The 26707-nt window shown below is 39.9% G+C and overlaps 2 protein-coding genes and 1 non-coding gene across 3 annotated transcripts; 1 reads left to right on the top strand and 2 right to left on the bottom strand.

Moving 5' to 3' along the window:
• Positions 1 to 15368: 15368 nt before the first annotated feature.
• Positions 15369 to 15767, bottom strand: LOC133800139 (uncharacterized mitochondrial protein AtMg00810-like). Its single transcript, XM_062238104.1, has one exon. It carries the CDS (start codon positions 15765 to 15767, stop codon positions 15369 to 15371), a length of 399 nt encoding a protein of 132 aa, XP_062094088.1.
• A 5665-nt stretch (positions 15768 to 21432) lies between these two features.
• On the bottom strand, positions 21433 to 21795 carry LOC133800138 (uncharacterized). The gene has a single exon (XM_062238103.1). It carries the CDS (start codon positions 21793 to 21795, stop codon positions 21433 to 21435), a length of 363 nt encoding a protein of 120 aa, XP_062094087.1.
• A 4366-nt stretch (positions 21796 to 26161) lies between these two features.
• LOC133803039 (small nucleolar RNA R71) lies at positions 26162 to 26268 on the top strand. The gene has a single exon (XR_009877771.1). It is a non-coding gene; the product is annotated as a small nucleolar RNA R71 (small nucleolar RNA).
• Positions 26269 to 26707: the final 439 nt, after the last annotated feature.

Raw genomic sequence — 26707 nt, 5'->3', positions numbered from 1 at the left:
GTCGGGAAAAGGGTTGCTTTTGTGCAGGATAGTGGGACACTTAAAGAAATATTACCTGAAGGTAAGAAAGGAAGAACCAAGAAAGGCGGACAGCTTGACCCCAGCTCGAGTGTTCGCATTGACACAGGTAGAAGCTGAGGCTTATCCCTCAGTGGTCACAGGTCAAATTTTTAGTGGTGGAACCCCTTATAATGTTTTGATTGATTCTGGAGCTACACATTCTTTTGTTTCTAGTAGAATTATTGATAAATTGTGTAGACCATGTGATTATTATTTTGTGGGGTTCGAGGCCTTATTGCTCACTGGGGAGTTAGTAGTATCCAAGAGATGGGTCAGACCATTGCCAGTGACAATGGAGGGCAAAGAGTTATCAGTTGATTTGATAGAGTTGGTTATGAACAACTTTGATATGATTATGGGTATGGACTGGTTAGTGAAGTATGGGGCAACCATAGATTGCAAAAGGAAAATGGTAACTTTTGAGCCTGAAGGTGAGGATCCTTTTGTATTTGTTGGCACTGTGCATGGATCCCGTGTACCTATGACATCTGTATTGAGGGCTAGAGATCAATTGCAAGGTGGCTGCATAGGATACTTAGCTAGTGTGGTAAATATCACTCAGATCGTTCCAGTGGGACCATAATAGATTATATTAGTCTGTGAATTTGTGGATGTGTTTCCAGAGGATTAGCCATGGTTGCTGCCACACAGGGAGATAGAATTTGTTATTGAATTGGCATGAGGGACGGAGCCAGTGTCTAGGGCACCTTACAGAATGGCCCCAGCAGAGTTAAAAGAACTAAAGATACAGTTGCAGGAGCTGTTAGACTTGGGTTTTATTAGACCCAGTTTCTCACCATGGGGTGCACCGCTCCTGTTTGTAAATAAGAAAGATGGTTCTCTGAGAATGTGTATTGACTACAGAGAACTGAACAAGTTAACAATCAAGAACAAGTATCTTTTGCAAATGATAGACGATCTATTTGATCAGTTGCAGGGTAAGATGGCATTCTCAAAGATAAATCTTCGACCTGGTTATCACTAGCTGATCATCAAGGAGAGAGATATATCAAAGATTGCCTTTCGTACTAGATGTGGGCATTATGAGTTCTTAGTCATGTCTTTTGGGTTGACTAATTCCCGGCTACTTTTATGGGTCTGATGAACAGGGTGTTCAAAGATTACTTAGATCAATTTGTGATCATCTTCATCGATGATATTTTGGTTTATTCTCAGTCAGAGTCAGAACATGAGCAGCATCTCAGGTTGGTTCTATTGAGACTTAGGGAACAAAGATTGTTTGCAAAGTTCAAGAAATGTGAGTTCTGGTTACCTCAGGTAACTTTCCTTGGTCATATTGTAAGTAGTGATGGGATCAAGTTGGACCTAGCCAAGATTGAGGTCGTCAGAGATTGGCCAAGGCCAAGGAATGCCCCACAGATTGTCCAAGGCCAAGGAATGCCCCAGAGATTAGGAGCTTCCTTGGATTGACCAGTTACTATAGGCGTTTTGTGGAAGGGTTCTCAAGAATTTCTACTACCTTGACTGAGTTGACACGCAAGAATCAGATGTTTGCATGGTCAAATAAATGTGAGAACAGCTTCTAGGAACTGAAGCAACAATTGATTATAGCTCCACTTCTGAGTCTTCCGACAGATCAGGAGAAGTTTGTGATATACTGTGATGCCTCACATCAGGTTCTGGGTTGTGTTCTTATGCAGTCAGGGAAGATGATTGCCTATACATCACGTCAGTTGAAAGAGTATGAACAAAGATACCCCACTCATGATCTAGAGTTGGCAGTAGTGTTTTTTGCATTAAAGGTATGGAGACATTACCTTTATGGGGAGAAGTATGAGATTTATACTGACCACAAGAGCCTAAAGTACTTTTTCACACAGAAAGAAATGAACATGAGACAGGGGTGTTGGCTGGAGTTGGTGAAGGATTATGATTATGAAATCCTGTATCACCCAGGGAAGGCCAACGTGGTGGCAGATGCCTTAAGTCAGAAGGGTCCGGGACAGATATACAGTGCGAGACAGATATCTAGAGATTAGAGAGGATATGACCAGAGCTGGTATAGAGTTGTTGGTGGGCCAGCTGGCCAATATCATGCTATAGTCTACACTGTTGGAAAGAATAAAGGAAGGTCTGTTGAGTGATCTACAACTGAAAAAGATCAGAGAGGATGCCCTAGCTGGAGTTTCTAGGGACAATACAGTGTCAGATATTGGCTTGTTGAGGTACAAGGGCCAGAATTGTGTTCTGATGGACACTGTTATTAGATGGGAGATTTTGGAAGAATCTCATACTGCTCCTTACTCTTTGCATCCAGGAACCACAAAGATGTATCAGGATGTGAGATCGTTATATTGGTGGCATGGGATGAAGATGGATATGACAGAATATGTGGCTAAGTGCTTAGCATGTCAATGGGTCAAGGTTAAGCATCAGAGACTGGCAGGGCTATTACAAACTCTGGACATCCAAGAGTGGAAATGGGAAGACATCACGATAGAATTTGTGGTGGGGTTACCCAAGACTGTGGGTCAACAAGATTAGGTGTGGGTTATTGTGGATCGATACACCAAATCAGCTCACTTCTTACCAATGAGGACAACTTATACAGTTGACCACTATGAAGATCTCTATGTGAGAGAGATTGTGTGCCTTCATGGGGCTCCAATGTTGATCGTGTCAGATCAGGACCCCACACTTACTTCCAAGTTTTGGGGAAGTTTGCAAAAGGCCATGGGTACGCAACTGAAGTTCAGTACTGTCTATCATCCTCAGACGGATGGACAATCTGAGAGGATGATTCAGATATTAAAGGACATGCTGCAAGCATGTGTGCTGGACTTTGATGGGTCTTGGAGTAAGTATTTGCCTTTGATAGAGTTTCCCTACAATAATAACTGTCAGTCAACCATTGGGGTGGCCCCTTATGAGATGTTGTATGGTATGAAATGTAGATCTCTCATTCATTGGGATGAGACAGGAGAAAGGAAATACTTGGGTCCTAAGGTAGTTTAGAGGACCAATGAGGCTATTGAGAAGATCAGAGCTCGGATGCTCGCTTCTCAAAACAGGCATAAAAGTTATGCTGATCCCAAATGTAGGAACGTGGAGTTTCAAGTGGAAAACTCTGTCTTCCTCGGAGTCTCACCGTGGAAAGGGGTGAAGAGATTTGGGAAGAAGGCCAAGCTAAGACTTAGATTTATGGGGCAATTTGAAATCCTGGAAAGGATTGGTCAGGTAGCCAATAGGTTGCTCTTACCTCCGACACTGTCGGTCGTACAAAATGTAATGTCCCAAAAATGTTAATAGGGTTTAGCGCCTTGATTAGCGTGCCGAGAGGGCATAATTAGATATATGTGTGATTAACTGATTAAATGTGTGACTATGTGGCATGCATTATATATATGATAATGTGAGTATGATTATATGCATGTTTATGAGAATTAAATATGCATGTGGGCCCATTCTTGATAGTTGAGGCATATTTGTAATATTGGCATGTTGCGGGCATAAATGTGATTATGTGTGAGTAAATTATTGATACCACATTATTATGTGGATATATTTGTGGTATACGGCTCGAGGCGATCCTAATGAGCGGATTAGCGGAATATTCACAACGGAGTTTAATACCCGGCTCGGGTCGAGCCTAGGGGTATGTTGGGAAGTTTAATGTATATTTGGGATTAATTGAGTAATGGATAAGTGTTTAGAGATTAATTGGTTATATTGGGATAAATTAGGAATTTATAGGACAATTCGAGGATTAGCGGGAAATGTGGCAATGACGATTTTGCCCTTGGGGCCATTTAAGGATAAGATGAAACTTAAGGGGGCATTTCGGTCATTATAACTAAAGGATATAGTTAGAAAATATTAGGCTTAAGCTGGAATATATCATAACCTTCCCCAGTTCTCCCTCTCTTCCTTTTATTCAGTTTCTCTCTCCCTCTCTTTCTATTTATTTGGTGCATTTGTTGATCTTGGGGGAGACTCTTGAAGAATTGCTGCTGAAGCTGGGAATTAGAAGCTTGAAGGCTAGGGATTTAAGCTGGGAATAGGTGGAGCAAGTCAAGGGATGTCAAATTCACAGTTGAGGTAAGTTTTACAATCTGAGTTTTTCCTTGAGTAATTTTGTTGTTGAGCTCGGTTGTGGCTGGGTAGAGTTCTAGGCTGGATTTTGAAATGGATTAAGGGTTTGATATGGATTTCAGGTTGTTTGTATTGTCTTTGATATGGTGTTGAGAGTTTTAGGCTTGATTCTAGCTTTGGTTCACATTTGGGATGATTTCTGTTGAATTTGGTTGGGAAAAACATTGGAGAAACCCAGGGATTTTTGGGTTCACGGGGGCGCGTCGCGGCCCGCGTGCCCCAGAATGCCCTGGGAGGGTTGCTAACACTAAGGTGCATCACGATCCTAGGGGCAAGTCGTGGCTCGCCTCCCCCCTGATGCAAAGTTTGTGCCTCTGACTTGAGGCGCACCGCGACCCTCAGGGCCAGGTCGCAGCCCGCCTAGATAGTTTTAGCCTAGGATTGTCTAAGGGCTTGGGGAGGCTCAAGGATTAAAACTTTAGCGCTCGGGACGACTTCTACTACCTGGTTTAGTAGAAATTGAGGTCCCGAAGGCTAGTATTTGAATCCAAAGTTTTTAAATGGTTTAGGATCTTATGGTTATCCATTATTGCATTGTAACTAGGTTATGCCGCAAGGGCTCAGGTCTAGGGATCGTTCTCGGGATTGTTGTATGTTGGCTGCTCAGGACCTGAGGTAAGAAAACTGCGCCCGAGTTGTGGTTGGGGCTTTAACCCCTTGCATGAATGTATTATGAACATGAACATATCTGTAGTTGAGAATATCTGATTGGGCATGCTTGTATGCGCTGTCATTGATTACTTGATATGCATTGTGCATCTGTGATTATATTTGTTTACATGCCAGCCTAAGGGTGTCGGGGGTCGATAGCAAGCAATGCAGGCCAGCCTAAGGGTGCCGGGGTCTGCCATAAAGCCAGTGGACTCGGCATAAGGGTGTCGGGCCTGGACATTATACAATAAACAAAAGCGTGGTTCACGCTTAACTATTTGTATTGGTTTATGAGGTTGATTTATATGTTTGATTAAGTTGAGTACTTTTATTGAGGTTGTTGCATATATTCTATTGTCAGTTGAATCTGGTGAATTATATTTACTGCTTTTATATTATTGCCTGGTTGTGCATGTTGTTTTAAGTTTTCTTGCTAAGCTTTGGCTCACGGGTGCTACATGGTGCAGGTAAGGGAGTTGATAGCTGGACCAACCATGAGTTTGAGAGCTTCACAGACGGTGTGTACATATGCAACCTACTCGATCACCACGGTCAGGATAGCTTGGGAGGAACTAGGGTTAAACCTTATTTTTGCCGCTTAGGATGGCTAAATTGTATCTGTTTATCTTTTACAAGTCTGTAAACTGATTTTTTAGGATCCTGTGTACAAACTTAATATTTTAATGAAAAATAACCACTTTGTTGACCAAAACTATTATTACTTGACCATGACTTAGTTTTTAATTACACGTTTAAGTTTAAACGACTTGATTAGCAAGTTAAGCACTATTATAAACACATAGTGTAACGGTCTTGGTTATCCAAGGCATTACAATTTGGTATTAGAGCGGTCTAGGTTTAAGGGTTTCTAAAGACTGGATGGGCGTGTACACTCGCCGCTAAAGATAAGCTCAACTCACGGTTAGGTATGTAATGATATGATTATGTTGTTTATTATTTAAATTGAACCTATATGCCTTATCTGCGCGTTAGTATAGAGAAAGCATGATGTATATGAGTATATTTGGTAGTAATTGAATTTGATAATTAATGCATGGGTGATATAGATTGGCGTTTTGATATGTATATTGTGTGTGTGATTATTGTAATTGTTTGAACCTGCCCGCAGGATGATTCTGGATATGAATATCAGGGCTGAGGGGTTAAGTCGGTGATTACTGACTGATTCAGAATGTTTGTACTCAAGATAGTTATTGGACCTAGTATTGCTAGAATGGGGGTTGTAGATGATAGTTAGGGTTAGAACCCTTCATCTGCCCTTGGATTTCACAGCAAATGTTTGCTGATATGCGGGTAAGGCTACTTCGTATGTCTTTACAGTAAGGGTACTAGTGTTGGTTCAACCTAAGGATGGAAACATATAAGAGTTATCATATGAAAGACGTTAGAAGCATTATCCTCTAGTTTTCGAGGAAGGTATGGGTTTGCTCAGGAACTGATTAGTAGATGGGTGCGATTAACTCCATCCTTGGTGATATGAGAATGGTAGGCCGTGATAGAGTAGTTGCTCCATGCGCATGCAGCACGAGGATGCCCTGATGTGGTGGGGAATAGTACCCCAGAACCGGAATGTTGTCATGATGGGTTGGGAAGAATTTAGACAGTGACTTGATAAAAGATACTACTGTGATGCAATTTGAAATGCGAGGGCTAATGAGTTTATGAACTCAGTTCAGAATGGTAAAACAATGACAGGGTATGTTAATGAATTTGATGGGTTGGTTAATCCGCTTGGAGGTTTGGTACCAGCGGATGTAGCCCGGAAAGAACGATATATTAAGGACTAAACTCTGGGATAGCCCAGAGCATCAGGGTCGCTCCAGTGCATGGGATTTTTCATCTATGCTCGAATAGTAGGGAGGGCTTGTTATTATAGACATAAGAGATGAGATATGAAGCGAGAGTGTCGTAGGGCAGGAACCTTGGGCAATGGTATTCCCATCTGCGGGATTGGGTAGGGGCAGATGCCCAATGACCTAAAAAGAAGGAGCCCTGATAGTTCTACTTCTTCTGGTTATGACAGGAAGGGTTATAGTTTACAGGATAGTTGCCAGGGTGGCGATGAGGCCTGGTGAAGTTATTTAGTATGCGTCAGATGCGAGAGACATCATCTGGGAGGACGCCAAATGAAGGCATGTTTTCTACATGGAATAGTTAAGTAAGTTAGGGAGGATTGTCTGAGACTATAGAACGGAGGACTGGTCTACCTTGTTACAGTCAGAGCCCGAGGCTAGTCCCTCGGAGGTGACCGGTTGACTAGTTAGTCCTCGTCCTTTGTTATATAATGAGCTGGAAGAGTTTGGTGCTGCGTATCTCTCAGAAAAGACTCAGATATGAAGCGCATGCTTCAAGGTTGTTATACGATGGGGCTTGAGAGATTAGTGCCTGCTGGGGAAGAATTGGAATACTAATTGTACGCCCTAAATATCCACGGGTTATTAACGAGCTGAGAAAGGGCATAATTATATCAGCCACGTGGAAGACACCTACCCGGAGCTGATGTTACAAGGTTCTACCTCTTTAGCTCGAAGTAACCAAAGGTTTATTGCGATTATTAAGGCATCGAGTCAGCAGTGTGGACACCACGGGCTGAGACTACATCAAGCTCGGGGTACGAGTTTGAGTTGGCACCTATGACCTTTTATAAAGTCAACCACGCAATGTAAACGTGCATATATCAGACATCACGTGTCTACTCCATTCCTGAATTCTCAGACACGCAGCATAAATGTGCATGTTCAGGCACCCACGACTGGGTTGGGCCATGCGGCCCATTATCCCCCTTACCTATTGATTAGACCACACTTCATTGTCAGGTTTTAGGAATTAATCATGAATGTCACAGAAGTGACATGATGGGTAAGAAGGTCACGGGATGACCTCCCTTGCCAACTCCCAGGTGCCCTCTCCCTATAAATATGGAGACCCTGGGAGTTGCAAAGGGTTGGTTTCTAATTTGTAAAGAAATACACTGTAAGGAATATCAGAGAGATATCAATAATATTGGCTGGTGGACTAGAAGGATTTTAACCTTTGAACCACCTAAAAAAGTATTCGAGTTATAATTTTACTTTGAGATCATTCATCTATCACGGTTCATTATTTAGCACTAATCCCTCTCCTTATTCTTATAATTATCTGTTGTCGAAGAACCGCGTCAACACTAATGGTAAAAGGATTTACGGTAAAAGTGATTGAGCTTGTCATATGAGAGTTTTGATATGAGCCTGAGTAGGAGTTGGTCTGTTAAATAAGGGACAACCATGGACTACAGGAGATGGTAATAATGTCTGTATTTGAAGGGAAGGATCCAGTTGCGTCTATAGGATGCCTAGATATTATGGTAGGTACCACTTGGAATATATCAGTTAGACCAAATGGAAATTGGATTAGCTAGTAAGGTTTCAGATGGGTGCACAAAATTGTTGAGTACGCTATGACTTAAGGTGCGGATAGAATCGATATCAGGGACATCGTGAAGAATGATATTATCTTAGCAGAAAGAATTAATGGTTCAATTAAAGAAGTATTTGATTTGAGGATGGATCAGACGGAGCATCACATCGTGGGACACATCGATATCGCCAATTAAGGATGAAGGGTTCAATTGCCTAATTGCAAGATGGGACAATGTTCTCAGGAAGTGATCTATGATATGGTTATTACCAGCTGAGGATCAAGAAAAGAGACATTCTAGGAATTATTTCTTGCACCAAGTAGGATATAATTGATTATCAGTGAAAGTTCAAAACTGACCAATGCTTCAATGACACAGGTAAGTTTGACAAGCATGGAGTATAGGAACGACATGGATGAGTCATATCCAGATTGATTAGGAATGTGTTAGTCTATTACAAGTTGGAAGCAAAACATGTACAACCACTACAACAATAATACTAAGACTGATGAGGCAGGGTTTTAGGTAAGGCTCCAAAAAGTGTAAGCTTCAATTTCACCAAAGGTATTCAAGGTCATGTTATAGAAGATGATGGAATCATGTATGAAGGAATTCAGTCAGAAGCCACAAAGGAATTACTGAAGAATTCCTGACGGGTGAGAAGTACGGTGAGACCGGTAAGACACGTCAACTATTTACTTGAAGCATCTTTGAAGATAGCTATACCCAAGATTGAGACGATAGAAGAACCTAAATTTGGACTGAATGGATAGTTTGTATCAAATTTTCAGAAGATAAAAGAAGGACTGGTTAGCACCCTATGGTATTAGAATCCATAAGTAATGGACGAATGTGGGAGGACAACATGGTGGATATTGTCTTTGCTTAAGAAATGAAACTATAAGGCGGTGCATCAAAGGCTAAGACGCACCAAGGTATAGACTGAAAGGGTAGTTGATGGTAATGTTAGATAGTCACGGTTAGGGTACGGTGATGGCACCAACGGAATAGAAGTAAGTGTATTAGAGCAAAGAATTTAAGTGTTTGGTCATCTGTAGAGGAATAACCTTGGGATCAAGGCCCTAGTGGGAATTAATGGGTAATTTACATTGGAAACCCTTGACTGCATAAGAGAAAATTAATATGAAAGTTGACCTCCTAAATTTGGAAAGATCTGTGCCGGCTGGATAGGATGTCACAGATTACAGTAACGTCAGATGAGGTATCTGCAATTGATAGTGGACATATATATCTTTATGGACAATGAAATTCAAGGAGAAGATCTTGTAGGAATGGTTCATAATCCTACTATTTTAGTATGAATAAATTAAGAAATGAAGAACGAATGAGTGATCCGATGGAACCTGGTATTAAGGTGGAGATTCTAAATGAATATTGTACTACCTCCTTATGAATATTATAACCAGGAAGTTTAAATGGATGTTAAGATCTAAATCTGTATATTAGAAGGTAAAAAGGTATGATAATGGACTATAAGAGTGGACCGCATTAGTCGGCAAGTAAGAAGGTTGGACATGAAAGGTTGTGACTCAACATATTGAGTTAACACACTTTGGTTCGTGTGAACGAGTGACACAATAAGGCATTTGGGCGATTGGAGATTGTATGTCTCCATGGAACACCGAAGTTGATAGTGTCGAGTTGAGACCCTTTATTTTCCAAGTTTTGGAAAAGGATGTAGAAAACAAAGATTATAAGAGTGAAACCTAGAATTATTGGACCTTCAGATAGACTGGCAATCTGAAGAGAGATTCATATTTTGAAGAATTATATCTCGAATGTGCAAGTGTTTGGGGTATTCAAATAAGTAGAGTCCCTAGATTGAATTGTCACATTGGTGGATACCAGTCAACGGCTAGGGTGACTCAGCATAAGATATAGTAAGGTAGAGAGCAAGAAGTACTTGTTCCAAGTAATTAAATGAAAGGCAGAGAATATTATGGTTCAGTATTGGTTCGAGGAAACCAATGAAGTCATTAGGATTGTTAAGGTAGAAGTGTCTGCCTATTTGAAAGGACATAAGAGTTTGTAAATTTCAAATATGGGAACACGAAGTTCCAGGACATGAGACTTTGTATTTCTCCGAATATTGTAGACAAGAAAGGATAAGATATTTTGGGAAAGAAAAAGGAGTTTTGACTCCCGATTTAATAAAACATCTGAGATCTTATCAGGACTAGGCCAGGGGCCTATAGATTATCCTTACCCAAGTATGGATGGTGGCTTATGAATGTTACTGGTGCCAATGTCAAGGAAAGAAATGTATGATATCGCCGCTGATGAGGCGAGGAGACCCAAGGATTTCAACGGGAGTTGTTGCGCAAGGAAAATCTCATAGAATTATGATACGAAGATAAGGTCTTATGGAATAAGATTGTCACTCTGATGGGAGTGTTACTAAGAATAAGAGGTAAAGGACTAGACTCTGTGATTACAGCCAAATTCACGAGGTTTGTATCCCAAAGTGTTTGAATAAATTTCGAGGACAAAATTTCAGTAGGAGGGGATAGTTGTAACATCCCAAAAATGCTAATAGGGTTTAGCACCTTGATTAGCATGTCGAGAGGACATAATTAGATATATGTGTGATTAATTGATTAAATGCGTGACTATGTGGCATGCATGATATATATGATAATGTGAGTATGATTATATGCATGTTTATGGGTATTAAATATGCATGTGGGCCAATTCTTGATAATTGGGACATATTTATAATATTGGTCCGTTGCAGGCATAAATGTGATTATGTGTGAGTAAATTATTGAGACCACATTATTATGTGGATATATTTGCGGTATACGACTCGAGGCGATCCTAGTGAGTAAATTAGCAGAATAGTCACAGCGGGGTTAAATACCCGTCTCGGGGCAAGCCTAGGGGTATTTTGGGAAGTTTAATGTATATTTGGGATTAATTGAGTAATGGGTAAGTGTTTAGATATTAATTGGTTATGTTGGGATTAATTGGGAATTTATAGGACAATTCGAGGATTAACGGGAAATGTGGCAATGGCGACTTTTCCCTTGGGGCCATTTAAGGATAAGAGGAAACTTAAGGGGGCATTTTGGTCATTATAACAAAAGGATATAGTTAGAAAATATTAAGCTTAAGCTGGAATATATCATAACCTTCCCTAGCTCTCCCCCTCTTCCTTTTATTCTGTTTCTCTCTCTCTCTCTCTCTCTCTCTTTCTATTTTTTTGGTGCATTTGTTGATCTTGGGGGAGACTCTTGAAGAATTGCTGCTGAAGCTGGGAATTGGAAGCTTGAAGGCTAAAGATTTAAGTTGGGAATAGGTGGAGCAAGTCAGGGGAAGTTAAATTCACAATTGAGGTAAGTTTCACAATCTGAGTTTTTCCTTGAGTATTTCTGTGGTTGAGTTAGGTTATGGCTGGGTAGAGTTCTAGGTTGGATTTTGAAATGGATTACGGGTTTGATATGGATTTCAGGTTGTTTGTATTTTCTTTGATATGGTGTTGAGAGTTTTAGGCTTGATTCTAGCTCTGGTTCACATTTGGGATGATTTCTGCTGAGTTCGGTTGGGAAAAACTTTGGAGAAAACCAGGGAATTCTGGGTTCACGGGGGCACGTCGCAACCCAATTCATGGGCGCCACGGATTGTATGCCCCAGAAGGCCCTGGGAGGGATGCTGACATGAAGGCGCGATGCGACCCTAGGGCCAAGTTGCGGCTCGCCTCTGACTTGAGGCACACCGCGACCCTCAGGGCCAGGTCGCAACCCGCCTAGACAGTTTTAGCCTAGGATTGTCTTAGGTCTTGGGGAGGCTCAGGGATTAAAACTTAAGCACTCAAGATGATTTCTACTATCCAGTTAGTAGAAATCGAGGTCCCGGAGGCTAGTATTTGAATCCAAAGTTTTTAAATGGTTTAGGATCCTATGGTTATCCATTATTCCATTGTGACTAGGCTATGCCGCAGGGGCTCAGGTCTAGGGATCGTGCTTGGGATTATTGTATGCTGACTGCTCGGGACCTGAGGTAAGAAAACTGCACCTGAGTTTTGGTTGGGGCTTTAACCCCTTGCATGAATGTATTATGAACATGAACATATCTGCAGTTGAGAATATCTGATTGGGCATGCGTGTATGCGTTGTCATTGATTACTTGCTATGCATTGTGCATCTGTGATTATATTTCTTTATAGGCCGGCCTAAGGGTGCCAGGGGGCGATAGCAAGTGTGCGGAACACAGCCCGGCCTAAGGGTGTCGAGATCGGCCATAAAGCTAGTGGACTCGGCCTAAGGGTGTCGGGCCTGGACATTATACAATAAACAAAAGCTTTGTTCACGCTTAACTATTTGTATTGGTTTATGAGGTTGATTTATATGTTTGATTAAGTTGAGTACTTTTATTGAGGTTGTTTCATATATTCTATAGTCAATTTAATCTGGGGAATTATATTTACTGCTTTTATATTGTTTCCTGGTTGTGCATGTTGTTTTAAGTTTTCTTGCTGAGCGTGGGCTCACGGGTTCTACATGGTGTAGGTAAGGGAGTTGATAGCTGAACGAGCCATGAGTTGGAGAGCTTCAGGGGCAGTGTGTACACATGCATCCTACTTAATCACCACGGTGGAGATAGCTTAAGAGGAACTAGGGTTAAACCATTTTTTGCTGCTTAGGACGGCTATATTGTATCTGTTTATCTTTTACAATTTTGTAAACTGATTTTTTGGGATCCCGTTTACAAACATAATATTTTAATGAAAAATAACCACTTTTTTGACCAAAACTTTTATTACTTGACCTTGACTAAGTTTTTAATTACACATTTAAGTTCAAACGACTTGCTTAGCAGGTTAAGCACTATTTTAAACACACAGTTTAACGGTCTTGGTAATCCAGGGCGTTACACAAAATGTATTTCGTATTTTGTCCCTTTGGAAATATGTGTGAGACGTGACTCATGTGTTGAGTTACAAGGATCTAGAGCTTGAGGTAGATCTCTCCTACGAGGAATAGCCAGTCCAGATACTAGACAGGAAGGACAAGGTCCTGATAAACAAAACTATACCTTTGGTTAAGGTATTATGGAGGAACTACATGGTGGAGGAAGCGACCTGGGAGCTGGAGTTAGATATGCAAAATCAATATCCCGAGTTGTTCATGTAAAATTTTGAGGATGAAATTTCTGTAAGGAGGGGATAGTTGTAACGTCCCAAATTACCTAATAAGGTTTAGGGCCTTGATTAGGGGGGCCAGGATGGAAAATTATGGAAATTATGTGCTTATGTGATATGTATGTGTATCATTGCATGATTTTGTGAGTTATATTATAATATGACTTGATATGTATGTTTAGGTGTATTAAATATGCATGTGCGCCCGTTTCTTATTAGAAGAGAAATTTTCGTAAATTGGCCCGTTATGGGTATATTTGGCATATATGTGATATATGTGTGAGACCACATTATTATGTGGATATATTTGGGCTACTCGACACAAGGCGATCCTAGAGAGCAAGTTAGTGGGAAAGTCACAACAGGACCAATACTTGATTCAAGGTGAGTCAAGGGAATGAATATTTGAGGATATATTTGGAGTTAGTATGGTCAGGAGGGGATTCTGAGGATTTTGACTATGTGGCCCCTGGGGACGTTTTTGGGACCCCAAGCCTTGGGTTTTACTTAAGGTTACTTGAGCTCGAAGTAACCTGACAGAAACAGATATACGTTCAAAACACTTTCTCTCTTCTCCTTTTTACCGTTCGTTGCATATTTGAAGGAAACTCGAGTTTTAGGGCTCAGATTCTAGCAAGGTTAGAGTCTTTGTGATTCTAGTGAAGATTAGAAGCTTGATAGTCGAAGGATTTAGTGGGAAAATGACTTAATCAGAGGTAACTAAGATTTGAATTTCCGAGTTTCCGTTTCCTTAATTTTTGAATTGGAATTTTATGTTTGATGAGTTTTTGAATTGTTTGAAACTTGATCTTTGATGGTTTTGGGCCATTGAGTTTATTGTGAACTTTGTTTTTAGGATTTGGATATGTTTGGATAGGTTTATGGAGGGTTTTGATATGAGAAAAACGGAGTAAAAAGACTGAGTTCTAGGTCGAGTCGTGGCCTTGTTCTTGGGCGCCACGCCTCAAGCTTGACGAAGAAGAAGCAGCTACCTGTTGGGCTATTTGGGCCGCAGCACGAGGCGCGGGCAGAAAAAAAGGTTGGGGCCTCTGTCTTGGGCGGGTCGTGGCTCAAAATCTTGGGGTCACGGCGCTTAAGGGATTTTTGGCCTTAGGGAGGTTTAGAGTGTGGAAACTCAAACCTAAGGGCTCGGGATCAATCCTACTACCTAGTTTAGTAGGATTTGACATCCCGGAGGCTAGGACTCGATCTAGAAGCCTTTTTTTACTCATTATTGACGAGATTCTATACTTGGTTGTGACTAGGTTACCGCTAGGGGCTCGGAATCAGGATCGTGCTCGAAGGTTGTTCTTATTTTACTTTACACTCAAACCTGAGGTAAGAAAATTGCATCCATTACGTGATGTGCATGATTAGGGCTTGGCCCGAACGTTGAATATGGTTTTGATTGGGCGTTGGCCCCTGTAAATGCACATGATTATGATTATGCCTATGATTATTGATTAAGCATGTTGAATGCTCTGTATATGGATATGTAACAAGAGGTGAAGAGAAGTGTATTCACTTATATTTCAATGAGAAATAAACATATATTTATATACAAACTAAGGAAACTATTTTAGGAAACTATGAGAGCATAGGAAACTAATTAGTCCTAATTTATAGCTAATTTAAAGTTAATATGAACAACTAATATATATAGCTAACACTCCCCCTCAAGCTAGAGCATATATGTTAATCATGCCTTGCTTGTTACAAAATTAATCAACCTGCACCCCATTTAATGCTTTTGTGAAAATATCCCCTAGTTGTTCGTGTGGAGATCAAGCCTTGCTGAATTTTCTCACGAACAAAATGACAATCAATTTCGATGTTCTTAGTCTGCTCATGGAATACAGAATTAGATGCAATATGAAGAGCAGCTTTGTTATCACACCATAATTTTGCAGGTACTGAAGTCTTAAGTCCTACTTCAGTCAATAGCTGATAGATCCACATTACCTCTCACACAGATTGTGCCATAGTCCTATATTCTGATTCTGCGCTTGATCGTGACATAACATTTTGCATCTTACTCTTCATAGAGACCAAATTCCCTCCAACAAAAATACAATAACCTGAAGTGGATCTTCTATCCACTTTAGAACCTGTCCAATCTGCATCTAAGAAACACTCAATATGAGTGTGCCCATGATCTGCGTACACGATACCTCGTCCTGGTGCTCCTTTCAAGTAACACAAAATTTTCTCTAACACTGCCCAGTGATGAATTGTTGGAGATGACATGAATTGATTGACAACACTAACTAAGAATGCAATGTCTGGATGAGTCACGGTAAGATAATTCAACTTTCCAACCAACCATGGTTCCCCATCTTTTGTAAGGTGCACATTAGGACTCATTGGAGTACTACAAGGCTTTGCTCCCAATTTTCTTGTCTCAGTCAACAAATCAACGACATAATTTCTTTAAGATAGAAAAATACCTTGTTTAATCCGAGTTACTTCAACTCCCAAGAAATGCTTGAGCACCCCCAAATCCTTCGTGTGAAATTGAGTATGAATGAAGGACTTAAGAGATGTGATTCCTCTAGTATCATTTCCATTAATAACAATATCATCCACATACACAACCAATAAAATGATACCGGCAGTTGCTCGTTTATAAAACACAGAATGATCGGACTTACTTTTCAGCATACCGCATTTCTCAACAGCCTGATTAAATTTACCAAACCAAGCACGAGGACTTTGCTTCAAACCATATAAAGATTTTCGAAGATGACAGACTCACCCTGACTCCCCTTGAGCAACAAAACCAGGAGGTTACTCCATATTAGCACCATTTCCCATTATTAGCACCATTTCCCAAATTATCAGCCATGGTGAATTCCAATTTCCTTTTTATTTTCCAGTTCTGCCTGCACGTTCTTTCAATTTCCCGGTCTATTGGTATAATCTGTTTTTGTCTATTGCTTCGCATATACCAACTAATCCTGAAACACAAGAGAACCTTGATCCAAATAAATGTTAAAAAAATAAATCAAATTAGAACAAAAATTAACTTATTGATATTAATAAAAACAGTCCCCGGCAACGGCGCCAAAAACTTGATCACCAAAAAGTTACACGCAAGTATACGCGGTCTAATCAAGTAATATATGATAAGTCAAGTGTCGATCCCACGAAGACTGATATTAATTACCAATAATTAACCTCTAATTCTAATTGACTTGAATAATAATTTCAGATTGAAAAATAAAATAATTATTACTAAAATTAAGAAACCTACTAAGCACTAAAAGAAATGCAGAGATAAAATTTGATTTAATTCAATATATGCAAAAGTTAGGGCTTTAGTTTCATCAACCATCCACTTATGATTTCTAACAAATTCTCAAGATTTATTAATTCTATTGTGGTAGCAGATTACAATTATAAATTATAGTCTTGTTAGGATCTATAATTCTCTACAATATACTATTTCCTACGTCTCTGTGGTAATATATTGCAGGCTTTAAACACATAATCCCTAAACTACACAATTCATAAAAGTACTTTCGTCTAATATAAAATTGAGATTATTTATCTATAGCATAATCATCCTTCTCTTTTAAGAGTTTAGGTTAAAATCATATAAACATGTAAATGATGATCAAACATTCACAAGCATTAAGCATATGATAAATAATCCACAGCAGTAGAAAGAAATTCAGGAAAATTTCATTAAGATATCAAAAGTTTCAAGAAGAATCCACTAAAACCCTAATAACAAGATTAGTTCAAAGCAGACATAATGAAATCAATCACATTAAATATAAACATGAAATCCAGTAAGAAATTACAGAAGAAAATAAGAATTCAAACTCTAGGTCTTCAATGTTTTCCTTCTGCCTCTAATGACTTCTCCACACTTCTAATTATGAATAGAATAGAATAATTAACTCTAAAAACGTATTTAAACAAAAACGCTAAAAAATCTAACAAATTCGACAATTCTGAAAGTCACGTTCAGCCACACGCGCCGCGGCCCTAGCATCCGGGCGCCGCGGCGCGCATCTATGCCTAGCGCATCCCCCTCTCTGACTTCAGCGAGCGCCGCGGCGCGGCCCTTCAAAATTCCATAATTAAGGCCCTCTCTGTTTCTGCCTTGCGCCGCAGCTCTCCATTCAAGCGTCGCGGCCCCTCTAATTCTTCCAAAAACTGGATTCCAAACTCAGAATCGAACAATTATCTCCACAAATGAGTCTTCAACTTCATTCTTGTCAACTTTTAGCACAAATTTCCCAAATTTCAGCTAATTTTTCAGTCATTTCCCAACTTTACGATTTATTCTCCTATTTCCTGCAAACATACCAAAACAAGCATAATACCGCATAACACTCCACCAAAATGACTCAAACTTACCCTAAACACATGTTAAAACTATGCTAAAAACGGACTCATCAAATTCCCCCAAACTTGACTTTTACTCGTCCTCGAGTAAACCACAACAAACAACTCAACGAATAACAAAAACACACACACACATTTTCGAATCAAGCCAACAACAATACTAAGCTTCAAGCTATGACAAATAACTCACTTATATAATCTTCAAGGAACTCAACTTGTAATCCAGAATTTCAGTTGAAACATTCATTCCATTCAATTAAACAACAAAAATAAAAGCTCTCAAAATCATGATTAACAAATAATATGTAATCGAATTCATTTATGCTCACTAAGTTTCCATTCCAATCCAACAACCAAATAATATCCCATAAGCTTGCTATACTTGCTAATCTCCACTAATGTAGACAAAACATGCTCAGAAATCAATAGGTCTTTTTCAAACTTATAACTGAATGGCTTAGGCAAAGGTGGATGAGAAAGTCATTTAAGCTCAACATATACCAAGAACACTAACCAACCAACTCTACATTGAATACAAATCATAAGTCCAATCCCACTGTTCCCAATACCTTATCATTTCGAGAGAAATTGCACAAACAAAAATTTTCTTCTTTTTTTTTTATATATAACATTACACTCCCCCAAACTTAGTTCTTGATAATACAATTTGGAGTGTAATGTTATCTTATCATTGAAATTTTTTTTTTCTTTTCTTTCTTGTTTGTGTTTCTTTCTTTCTCTCAAAATGTATTTTCTCCATTGTTGACACAACTTGTCATACATAACCCCCCTATTACAAATCAATCCCAATTATCACTCATATGTTCATGGTACACGCAAGGGAAAGACAAAATAAAAGTTAGGTTTTCAAGTTATTAGCTCAAGCAAATGTCAATCAATAAAAGGGTCAATTTAGGCTCAACAATGGGTAACTAAGGATTAAACATATCAAGGTTGGCTTGAAAGGCTCAAACGGTCCAAAAAAAATTGCCTAAATCATTTTTCTAAGCATGCATGATCTAAAATTTCGCCTCAAAAAGCAAGCAAACAAGTTCTAGGATAAACCAATCCAATGTTCCCTTCCTATTTCAAACTTAGCAAGCATAAAGTTTATTCCATCACATAACATTAATCAAAATCATGATTAAGCTCTCAATTATTTAAGTGTTTAATAAAAATAGAACAAAATATTCAACCAAGCACACAGATTTTTTTAGCTTTATTCCCATTCAATTTACACAGTTCATCATTCAATCATATTATCATTGGCTAATCATTGGTAACTTGATTCAACTCACACCCTAAACAAAACACGACTAAAACAACTAAAACCAAAACAACACAAACACGACTCAAACAACAATAAATCTCTTCCCCCAAACTTAACCTAAACATTGTCCCCAATGTTTGATAACAAATAAAACAAAAGTAAAGGAAAAGAGACTTACCAAATACATTTAAAATGGTGGAGGCGGCGGCGGTGGTTGATACGGGATAAACTGAGATGGTAAAGGAAATGGAGCCACATCTTCATCGTTCCAGAGAGACCACCGATTGACCAATGCATTTAGCTGGTCCACGTGAGCAATTTGATACTCACTTTGTTGCGCCATGTATTGATGCATATGCTGCTGCTGCGCAATCTGATAATTGTTCTACTGAACCAAATACTGGAATTGATTCTGCATCAGCTGCATATAGGGATCAAAAGTACCAGCCGCAGGTTGAACAGGTGGCTGTACAACCGGTACTTCTGGCGCATGCTCCTCCGGAATCGTACCCTCCATATCCGCTTCATTATCCTCTTCGTCAACTTCATCTACTCGGGGTCTTTTATCCGCGACACGCTGCCAAGGTGGTGGTGCTTCTAAGGAAGGTAGTTCATACCCCATCACCCTATTCTTAGAAATTACCGACATGGGTTTCCGAACAACATCACTTCCAAACATAACCACTCCATATGTTCGGCATAAATCTGTAATTAAGGAACCATGACCTAATCCTCCCGTAGTTGTCAACATATTGATATCCTTCATACTCTTCCTAACAACTCGGCCTACATCAATTGTCATGCCAGTCATAATGGCATAAACCAACAACAGCCTCTCCTTGTTGATATCCGACATATGAGTTGTCGGCATTAGCCTTGCACTCACAAAGTGCACCCAAGCCCGCGCCACATGATTCAATTGATAGCGCCACAGATATTTAGGAACACCACCAACAACTGTAAACCGAGCCCTCAGTATACTTAAAGTTTCCGCCACTTGGACCCAATTAATATTATCCCCATGAGCCCATTGATGATATTCATCATCCTCCCGTTCATACGTTGGCATACCATATAATTCAGCAATAGTGTCTATACCAACCGGAACTTGAAAACCTCGAACAAATACTTCTGTATTCTTCATCTCCACATAATTTGCATAGAATTCTAACACCACTGAAAAGTTGGCATGACTAACATCCTCTACAGCAAACATAGCCCAACCCCTTCTTTCAATTTCTCCCCTAATTTCCTCATAAATCGAGTTTGCACATGGTGATTCCATATACTCAAAACCCCGCTCACTTATGACCTTCCTCTTACGTATCTTTGTATAGCGCTCAAAAGCGGCCTTACTTACAAATTTTGTGACATCATATTCTGGGGGTGGTTCGAGTTCCTTAGAAGTGGATGGCCTAGAAGAAGATGGTCTATTGGTGTTCCTAGAAGGATTTCTTTTAGGTCCCATAATATGCTACGAAAAATTGGACAGCACCTCCCTTTTTTTTTTCAATATTCCCCCAATTCCAAATAACTTCTCAAACAGAGCAAATCAATTCACTACAATACTACACTATCCCCACTATACTCTTCAATCAAAACCCCTTCACAATGCCTTCTATATAAAGAAATCACCAAAAAATTGGAAGATTTTGAGAAACACTTACTTGATAATGATAACTTCCACTTTCACCCTTCAATTGCACCAAGTAATCATAACATCACCACTCCAATTGATAGAAATTGAAAATTTAGGGTTTGAAGAATTTTTGGGGATTTAGGGATTTCAAAATTAGATTAGGAAAGGGGAAGGAAAAAGGAATATGTGGCTGAATTTATATGTGGATTCAAGAGATAATAGGGAGATTGGGAAGAAATTTGTGGGTAGAAGAAAGGAATTTAGAGAGAAAATCGAGAGAAATGGGTTGTGGATTTTTTCAAAATGGGGAGAATGGCAAAAATGGAAGAGGGAAACCCCCTATATTCCTCGAACCCGCATACGCGCCGCGGCGCGCCCCAAATCTCGTTTCTGGGAATTTTCCAAGCGTCGCGGCCCTTCCCATAGGCGCCGCGGCGCGCTCCTCAAACCCGAGCCTTCTTCTCTGACTTCGTCAAGCGCCACGGCTCTTGTTGCATGCGCCGCAGCCCTCTCTCCATAATGCCAAATCTTCATTCTTTTTTTTATTTTTTAGAGTTTTCACGATTTCCACGGTTCTATTACATTCAAAAATACTAAAAACTAAAAAAAAAAAATAAGTCCAACCACAACTAAAAAAATAAAAACTAAAAATTGTTCATACTTTTTACAAACAAACTGAACTAAAAATTAAAAATAAACATAGGAATGCCTCCTAAGAGCGTTGTCGTTAACGTCATTTAGCCGGACGCTGCTTTAGTTTCAGATCAAATCAGTTCCAACTCGACCACGGACCTACATGTCTCCACCGGACCCTCCAAGTAATGCTTCAATCTCTGTCCGTTCACCTTAAAATCTCCCATCTTTTCACTATGAACTTGTACTGCTCCATAAGGAAGTGAGAAGACTACCGTATACGGTCCAGACCATCTTGACTTCAATTTTCCAGGAAAAAGTTTAAGCCTAGAATTAAAGAGCAAAACTTTATCCCCTGGTTGAAAATCCTTCCTTAATATTCTCTTATCATGAAAAGCCTTCGATTTCTCCTTATATATCTTCGCATTCTCATAGGCTTCATTTTGGAATTCCTCTAGTTCATTTAACTCCATAAGCCTATTCTGTCCCGCCATGAAGAGATCAACATTTAACTTTTTCACAGCCTAATAAGCTCTATGCTCCAATTCCACCGGTAGATGACAAGCCTTACCAAACACCAATCGATATGGTGACATACCAATCGGAGTTTTAAATGTCGTGCGATAAGCCCAAAGTGAATCATCGAGCTTCTTCGACCAATCCTTCCTCGAAGTATTTACTGTCTTTTCCAAGATACCTTTTATTTCTCTATTCGATACTTCATCTTGACCATTTGCAATTGGGTGATAAAATAACGCCTTTCGATGATGAACACCATAGCGAGCACAAAGAGCGGTGAACCACTTATTGCAAAAATGACTTCCCCGATCACTAATAATAGCTCTTGGAGTACCAAATCGAGTGAAGATATTTTTATGAAGGAATTTAATAACTTCCTTCCCTTCACAAGTAGGAGTTGCTGCGGCTTCTACCCATTTAGAAACATAATCCACCGCAAGAAAAATATATTTGTTATTATACGATGATGGGAAAGGTCCCATAAAGTCTATCCCCCATACGTCAAATAGCTCAACTTCCAAAATACCAGTCATCGGCATTTGATCTCTTCTTGATATGTTCCCAGTCTGTTGACAACGGTCACAACTTTTGACAAAATCATTAGCATCCTTAAATAATGTAGGCCAGTAAAACCCACTTTGCAAAACCTTCGCAACTGTTCTTGTTCCGCCAAAATGACCACCACAATGCAAACTATGACAGTGAGTTAAGATTGACAACATCTCCTCTTCGGGTACACATCTTCGAATAACTTGATCTGGGCAATGCTTATACAGAATAAGCTCCTCCCAATAATAATGCTTCACCTCCGAATAAAATTTCTTTAATTGTTGCCTTGTCATCTCAGGGGGTATAACCTTAGCAGCCAAATAATTTACATAATCCGCAAACCATGGAACCTCCTTGCCAACATTCACTTCGAACAACTGCTCATCCGGAAAAGCATCATTAATCTGAACTTCTTTATTAAGAGAATTTACCCCAACCTCTAAACGAGACAAATGATCAGCCACCAAGTTCTCAGTACCTTTCTTATCCTTAATTTCCACATCAAATTCTTGTAATAGCAAAATCCACCGAATAAGACGAGGCTTGGAATCTTTCTTAGTCATAAGAGACTTTATTGCCGAATGATCCGTATAGACTACCACCTTATTTCCAATCAAATATGGACGGAACTTATCGAAGGCATAAACTATGGCTAGAAGTTCTTTTTCCGTTGTTGCATAATTTAGTTGAGCATCATTTAAAGTTCGACTAGCATAGTATATAGTTCGAAATACCTTGTCCACTCGCTGCCCAAGAACCGCTCCAACCGCATAATCACTAGCATCGCACATAAGCTCAAATGGAAGGTCCCAATTAGGTGTACATACTATCGGCGCTGAAATGAATTTCTCCTTGAGAGTCTTGAAAGCAATCAAACAATCATCATTAAAATCAAAAGGAACCACATTCATCAACAAGGTAGACAGCGGCTTTGAGATCTTAGAGAAGTCTTTGATAAATCTCCGATAAAACCCCACATGGCCCAAGAAACTCCTCACTCCCTTAACTGAAATTGAAGGTGGCAAATTCTCTATAGTAGAAATCTTGGCCCGATCCACTTCAATTCCTTTCTTAGAAATTTTGTGCCCCAATACAATTCCTTCATTAACCATAAAGTGGCACTTTTCCCAATTAAGCACCAAATGCGACTCCTCACACCTTCTCAACACCATCTCCAAATTAGTCAAACACGTGTCAAAAGAGGATCCATATACTGAAAAATCATCCATAAAAATTTCAATCCCCTTTTCAACCATGTCAGAGAATATTGCCATCATACACCGTTGAAACGTGGCTGGTGCATTACATAACCCGAATGGCATCCTTCTAAAAGCAAAAGTCCCATAAGGACATGTGAACGTTGTCTTTTCTTGATCCTCTGGTGCAATTACGATCTGGTGATAGCCCGAGTACCCGTCTAGAAAACAATAGTAATTATGCCCCGCCAATCTATCCAACATTTGATCAATGAAAGGCAAAGGAAAATGATCTTTCCTCGTTGCCTTATTCAACTTCCGATAATCAATACATATCCTCCTACCCGTCACAGTCCTAGTTGGAATCAGTTCATTGCTTTCATTCTTTACCACCGTCATACCCCCCTTTTTCGGTACCACTTGCACTAGACTTACCCAAGCACTATCAGAAATTGGGTAAATCACTCCAGCATCCAACCACTTCAAAATCTCTTTCCTCACCACTTCTTTCATTGTTGGATTAAGCCTTCTCTGAGCGTCAATAGTTAGTTTCACCTCATCTTCCATAAGAATTCTATGCATGACTGTTGATGGGCGAATTCCTCTTATATCAGCCAGAGTCCACCCTATAGCAGTTTTATGAGCTCGTAACACCCTCAACAATTTCTCCTCCTCAACCTCCGAAAGAAATGATGAGACTATAACTGGAAGAGTCTCTTTTTCCCCAAGATACGCATAGCGGAGATGGTCCGGTAAAACCTTCAATTCTAAAACAGGTGGCTTCTGAATCGATGGTAATGGTCTGTCTGGTCCTGCACCCAATTCTTCAAATTTCTTATGCTTCCACGGCTCAGCTGATTTTATCCACTTTAAATAACTCATCACCTCTTCATTCTCCTCACCATCTACATCATCAACTGTGAGACTCAACTCAATAGGATCCTCTCTTAATTGTTTTCTTTCTACTACTTCTTCGACCACATCAACAGAGAAACAACTATCACTTGCTTTAGGATAAGTCATAGCCTTGAACACATTAAATACTACTTCCTCCCCTTGAACTCTCAGCTTCAACTCTCCCTTTTGCACATCAATCAATGCTTGCCCAGTTGCTAAAAATGGTCTCCCCAAAATAATGATAACATTCTCATCCTCCTCCATATCAAGAACTATAAAATCAGCCGAAAAGATAAACTTATCCACCTTTACCAATACATCCTCTATAATACCACGTGGATGCTTCACAGATCTGTCAGCCAGCTGTAATGTTACTGTAGTTGGCCTAGCTTCCCCCAAACCAAGCCTCTGGAATACAGACAAAGGCATTAAATTAATACTCGCCCCCAAATCGCAAAGTGCATGCTTACATTCAAACTCCCCAATAGTGCACGGAATGGTAAAACTCTCAGGATCTCTTAACTTTTGAGGAAGCTTTCTTTGCAAAATCGCACTACATTCTTCTGTTAATGCCACTGTTTCGTAATCACCCATCTTTCTCTTATTCGAGAGAATCTCCTTCATAAACTTTACATAACTAGGCATCTGTTCTAATGCCTCCGCAAATGGTGTATTTATATGTAGCTTCTTGAACACCTCTAAAAACTTTGCAAACTGCTTATCCAAATTATGCTTGCGAAGTCTTTGTGGATATGGAACTCTAACATGATGCTCAATAGTTACAGGTGGGGTCTCCTCTTCTTCCTTAAGGTCTTCAGTAACCTTTTTATCATCCAACTTCTTCTCTTCTTCTTCTGACTGACTCTTCTTTAGCCCTTCATATCTCGTTCCACTCCTCAAAGTAATAGCTTGGCACTGTTCTTTATGATTAATTTCTGTAGTGCTAGGCAAATTTCCCTGAGCTTTATTTGTCATTAAAGTAGCCAATTGCCCTATTTGAGTCTCCAAACTTCTTATGGATGCCCTAGTTTCAGTCATGCATTGATTAAGCACATCAAGTTGGGGTTCAGCTGGTTTCATTGGCATTTGGGGAGGTGGTTTATTTTGTGGTTGATAATAGCCCGGTGGAGGATTTTGGTGTGCATATTGTTGTGGATAAGGTGGCCTATTTTGGGTAGGTTGATATGGTGGCTGAGGTTGAGGATAAGGTTGGAGGGTGTTTTGGCTGTTAGACCAGGAAAAGTTGGGATGGTTCTTCCAATCTGGGTTGTAAGTCATGGAATTGGGATTATTAGGCTGTCTTTGGTAATTTCCTATGGCTTGGACTTCTTCCATGGGCATGTTATTCATGTCTGTAGTAGGGCATTGGTTTGGTTGATGGGTTGTACCACACACTTCACATAAGTTTTGAACTTGCATAGCTTGAGAGGGGAGTGTAGTCTTTTGTAATTGCTTCGTCAAGGCTGCTACTTGTGCTGTAAGCATGGTTATGGCATCCAATTCCATCATTCCAGCCACCTTCTTTGGCTGCCTCCTTTCATTTGGCCATTGATAATTATTCATCGCCATCTCCTCTAATATCTCATATGCCTCATTAGCACTTTTACTCATAAAGGCACCTCCCGCTGCAGCATCTATAATTGTTCTTGTCGTCCCATTCAACCCATTATAAAAATTATGCACCAACATCCACTTTTCTATTCCATGGTGCGGACACTTCCTTAGCAACTCCTTAAAGCGCTCCCAAGAATCATACAGTGACTCTCCATCCAACTGATAAAAATTATTAATGTCACCCCTTAACTTTGCAGCCTTTGCTGGAGGAAAGAACTTGGCAAGAAATTTCTGAGCTAACTCCTCCCATGTAGTGATCGAATTCGCTTGTAAGGAAATCAGCCAACTTTTCGCCCTATCCCTCAATGAAAATGGGAATAGCCTCAGTCTTATAGCGTCATCACTCACCCCATTCATCTTGAACGTTGCACATAACTCCAGAAAATTAGCTATGTGTAAATCAGGGTCCTCCGTCGGCATACCTCCAAACTGAACAGTTGTTTGAACCATCTGAAGGATTGCTGGCTTAATCTCAAAGTTGTTGGCAGCAATGGTTGGAGGTCTAATGCATGAATGCACTCCTGTAACAGTAGGAAGTACATAATCTCTTAATGTTCGTGCTCCTTGCTCCCTTGGAACCTCAGCAGCCCCTTCACCATTATTAGCACCATTTCCCAAATTATCAGCCATG

This window comes from Humulus lupulus, chromosome 9 (genome assembly GCF_963169125.1).
Source record: "Humulus lupulus chromosome 9, drHumLupu1.1, whole genome shotgun sequence".
NCBI lineage: Eukaryota > Viridiplantae > Streptophyta > Magnoliopsida > Rosales > Cannabaceae > Humulus > Humulus lupulus.
The sequence above is the reverse complement of the archived record's forward strand: the minus strand, read 5'-3'. Positions and strand labels throughout refer to the sequence as shown.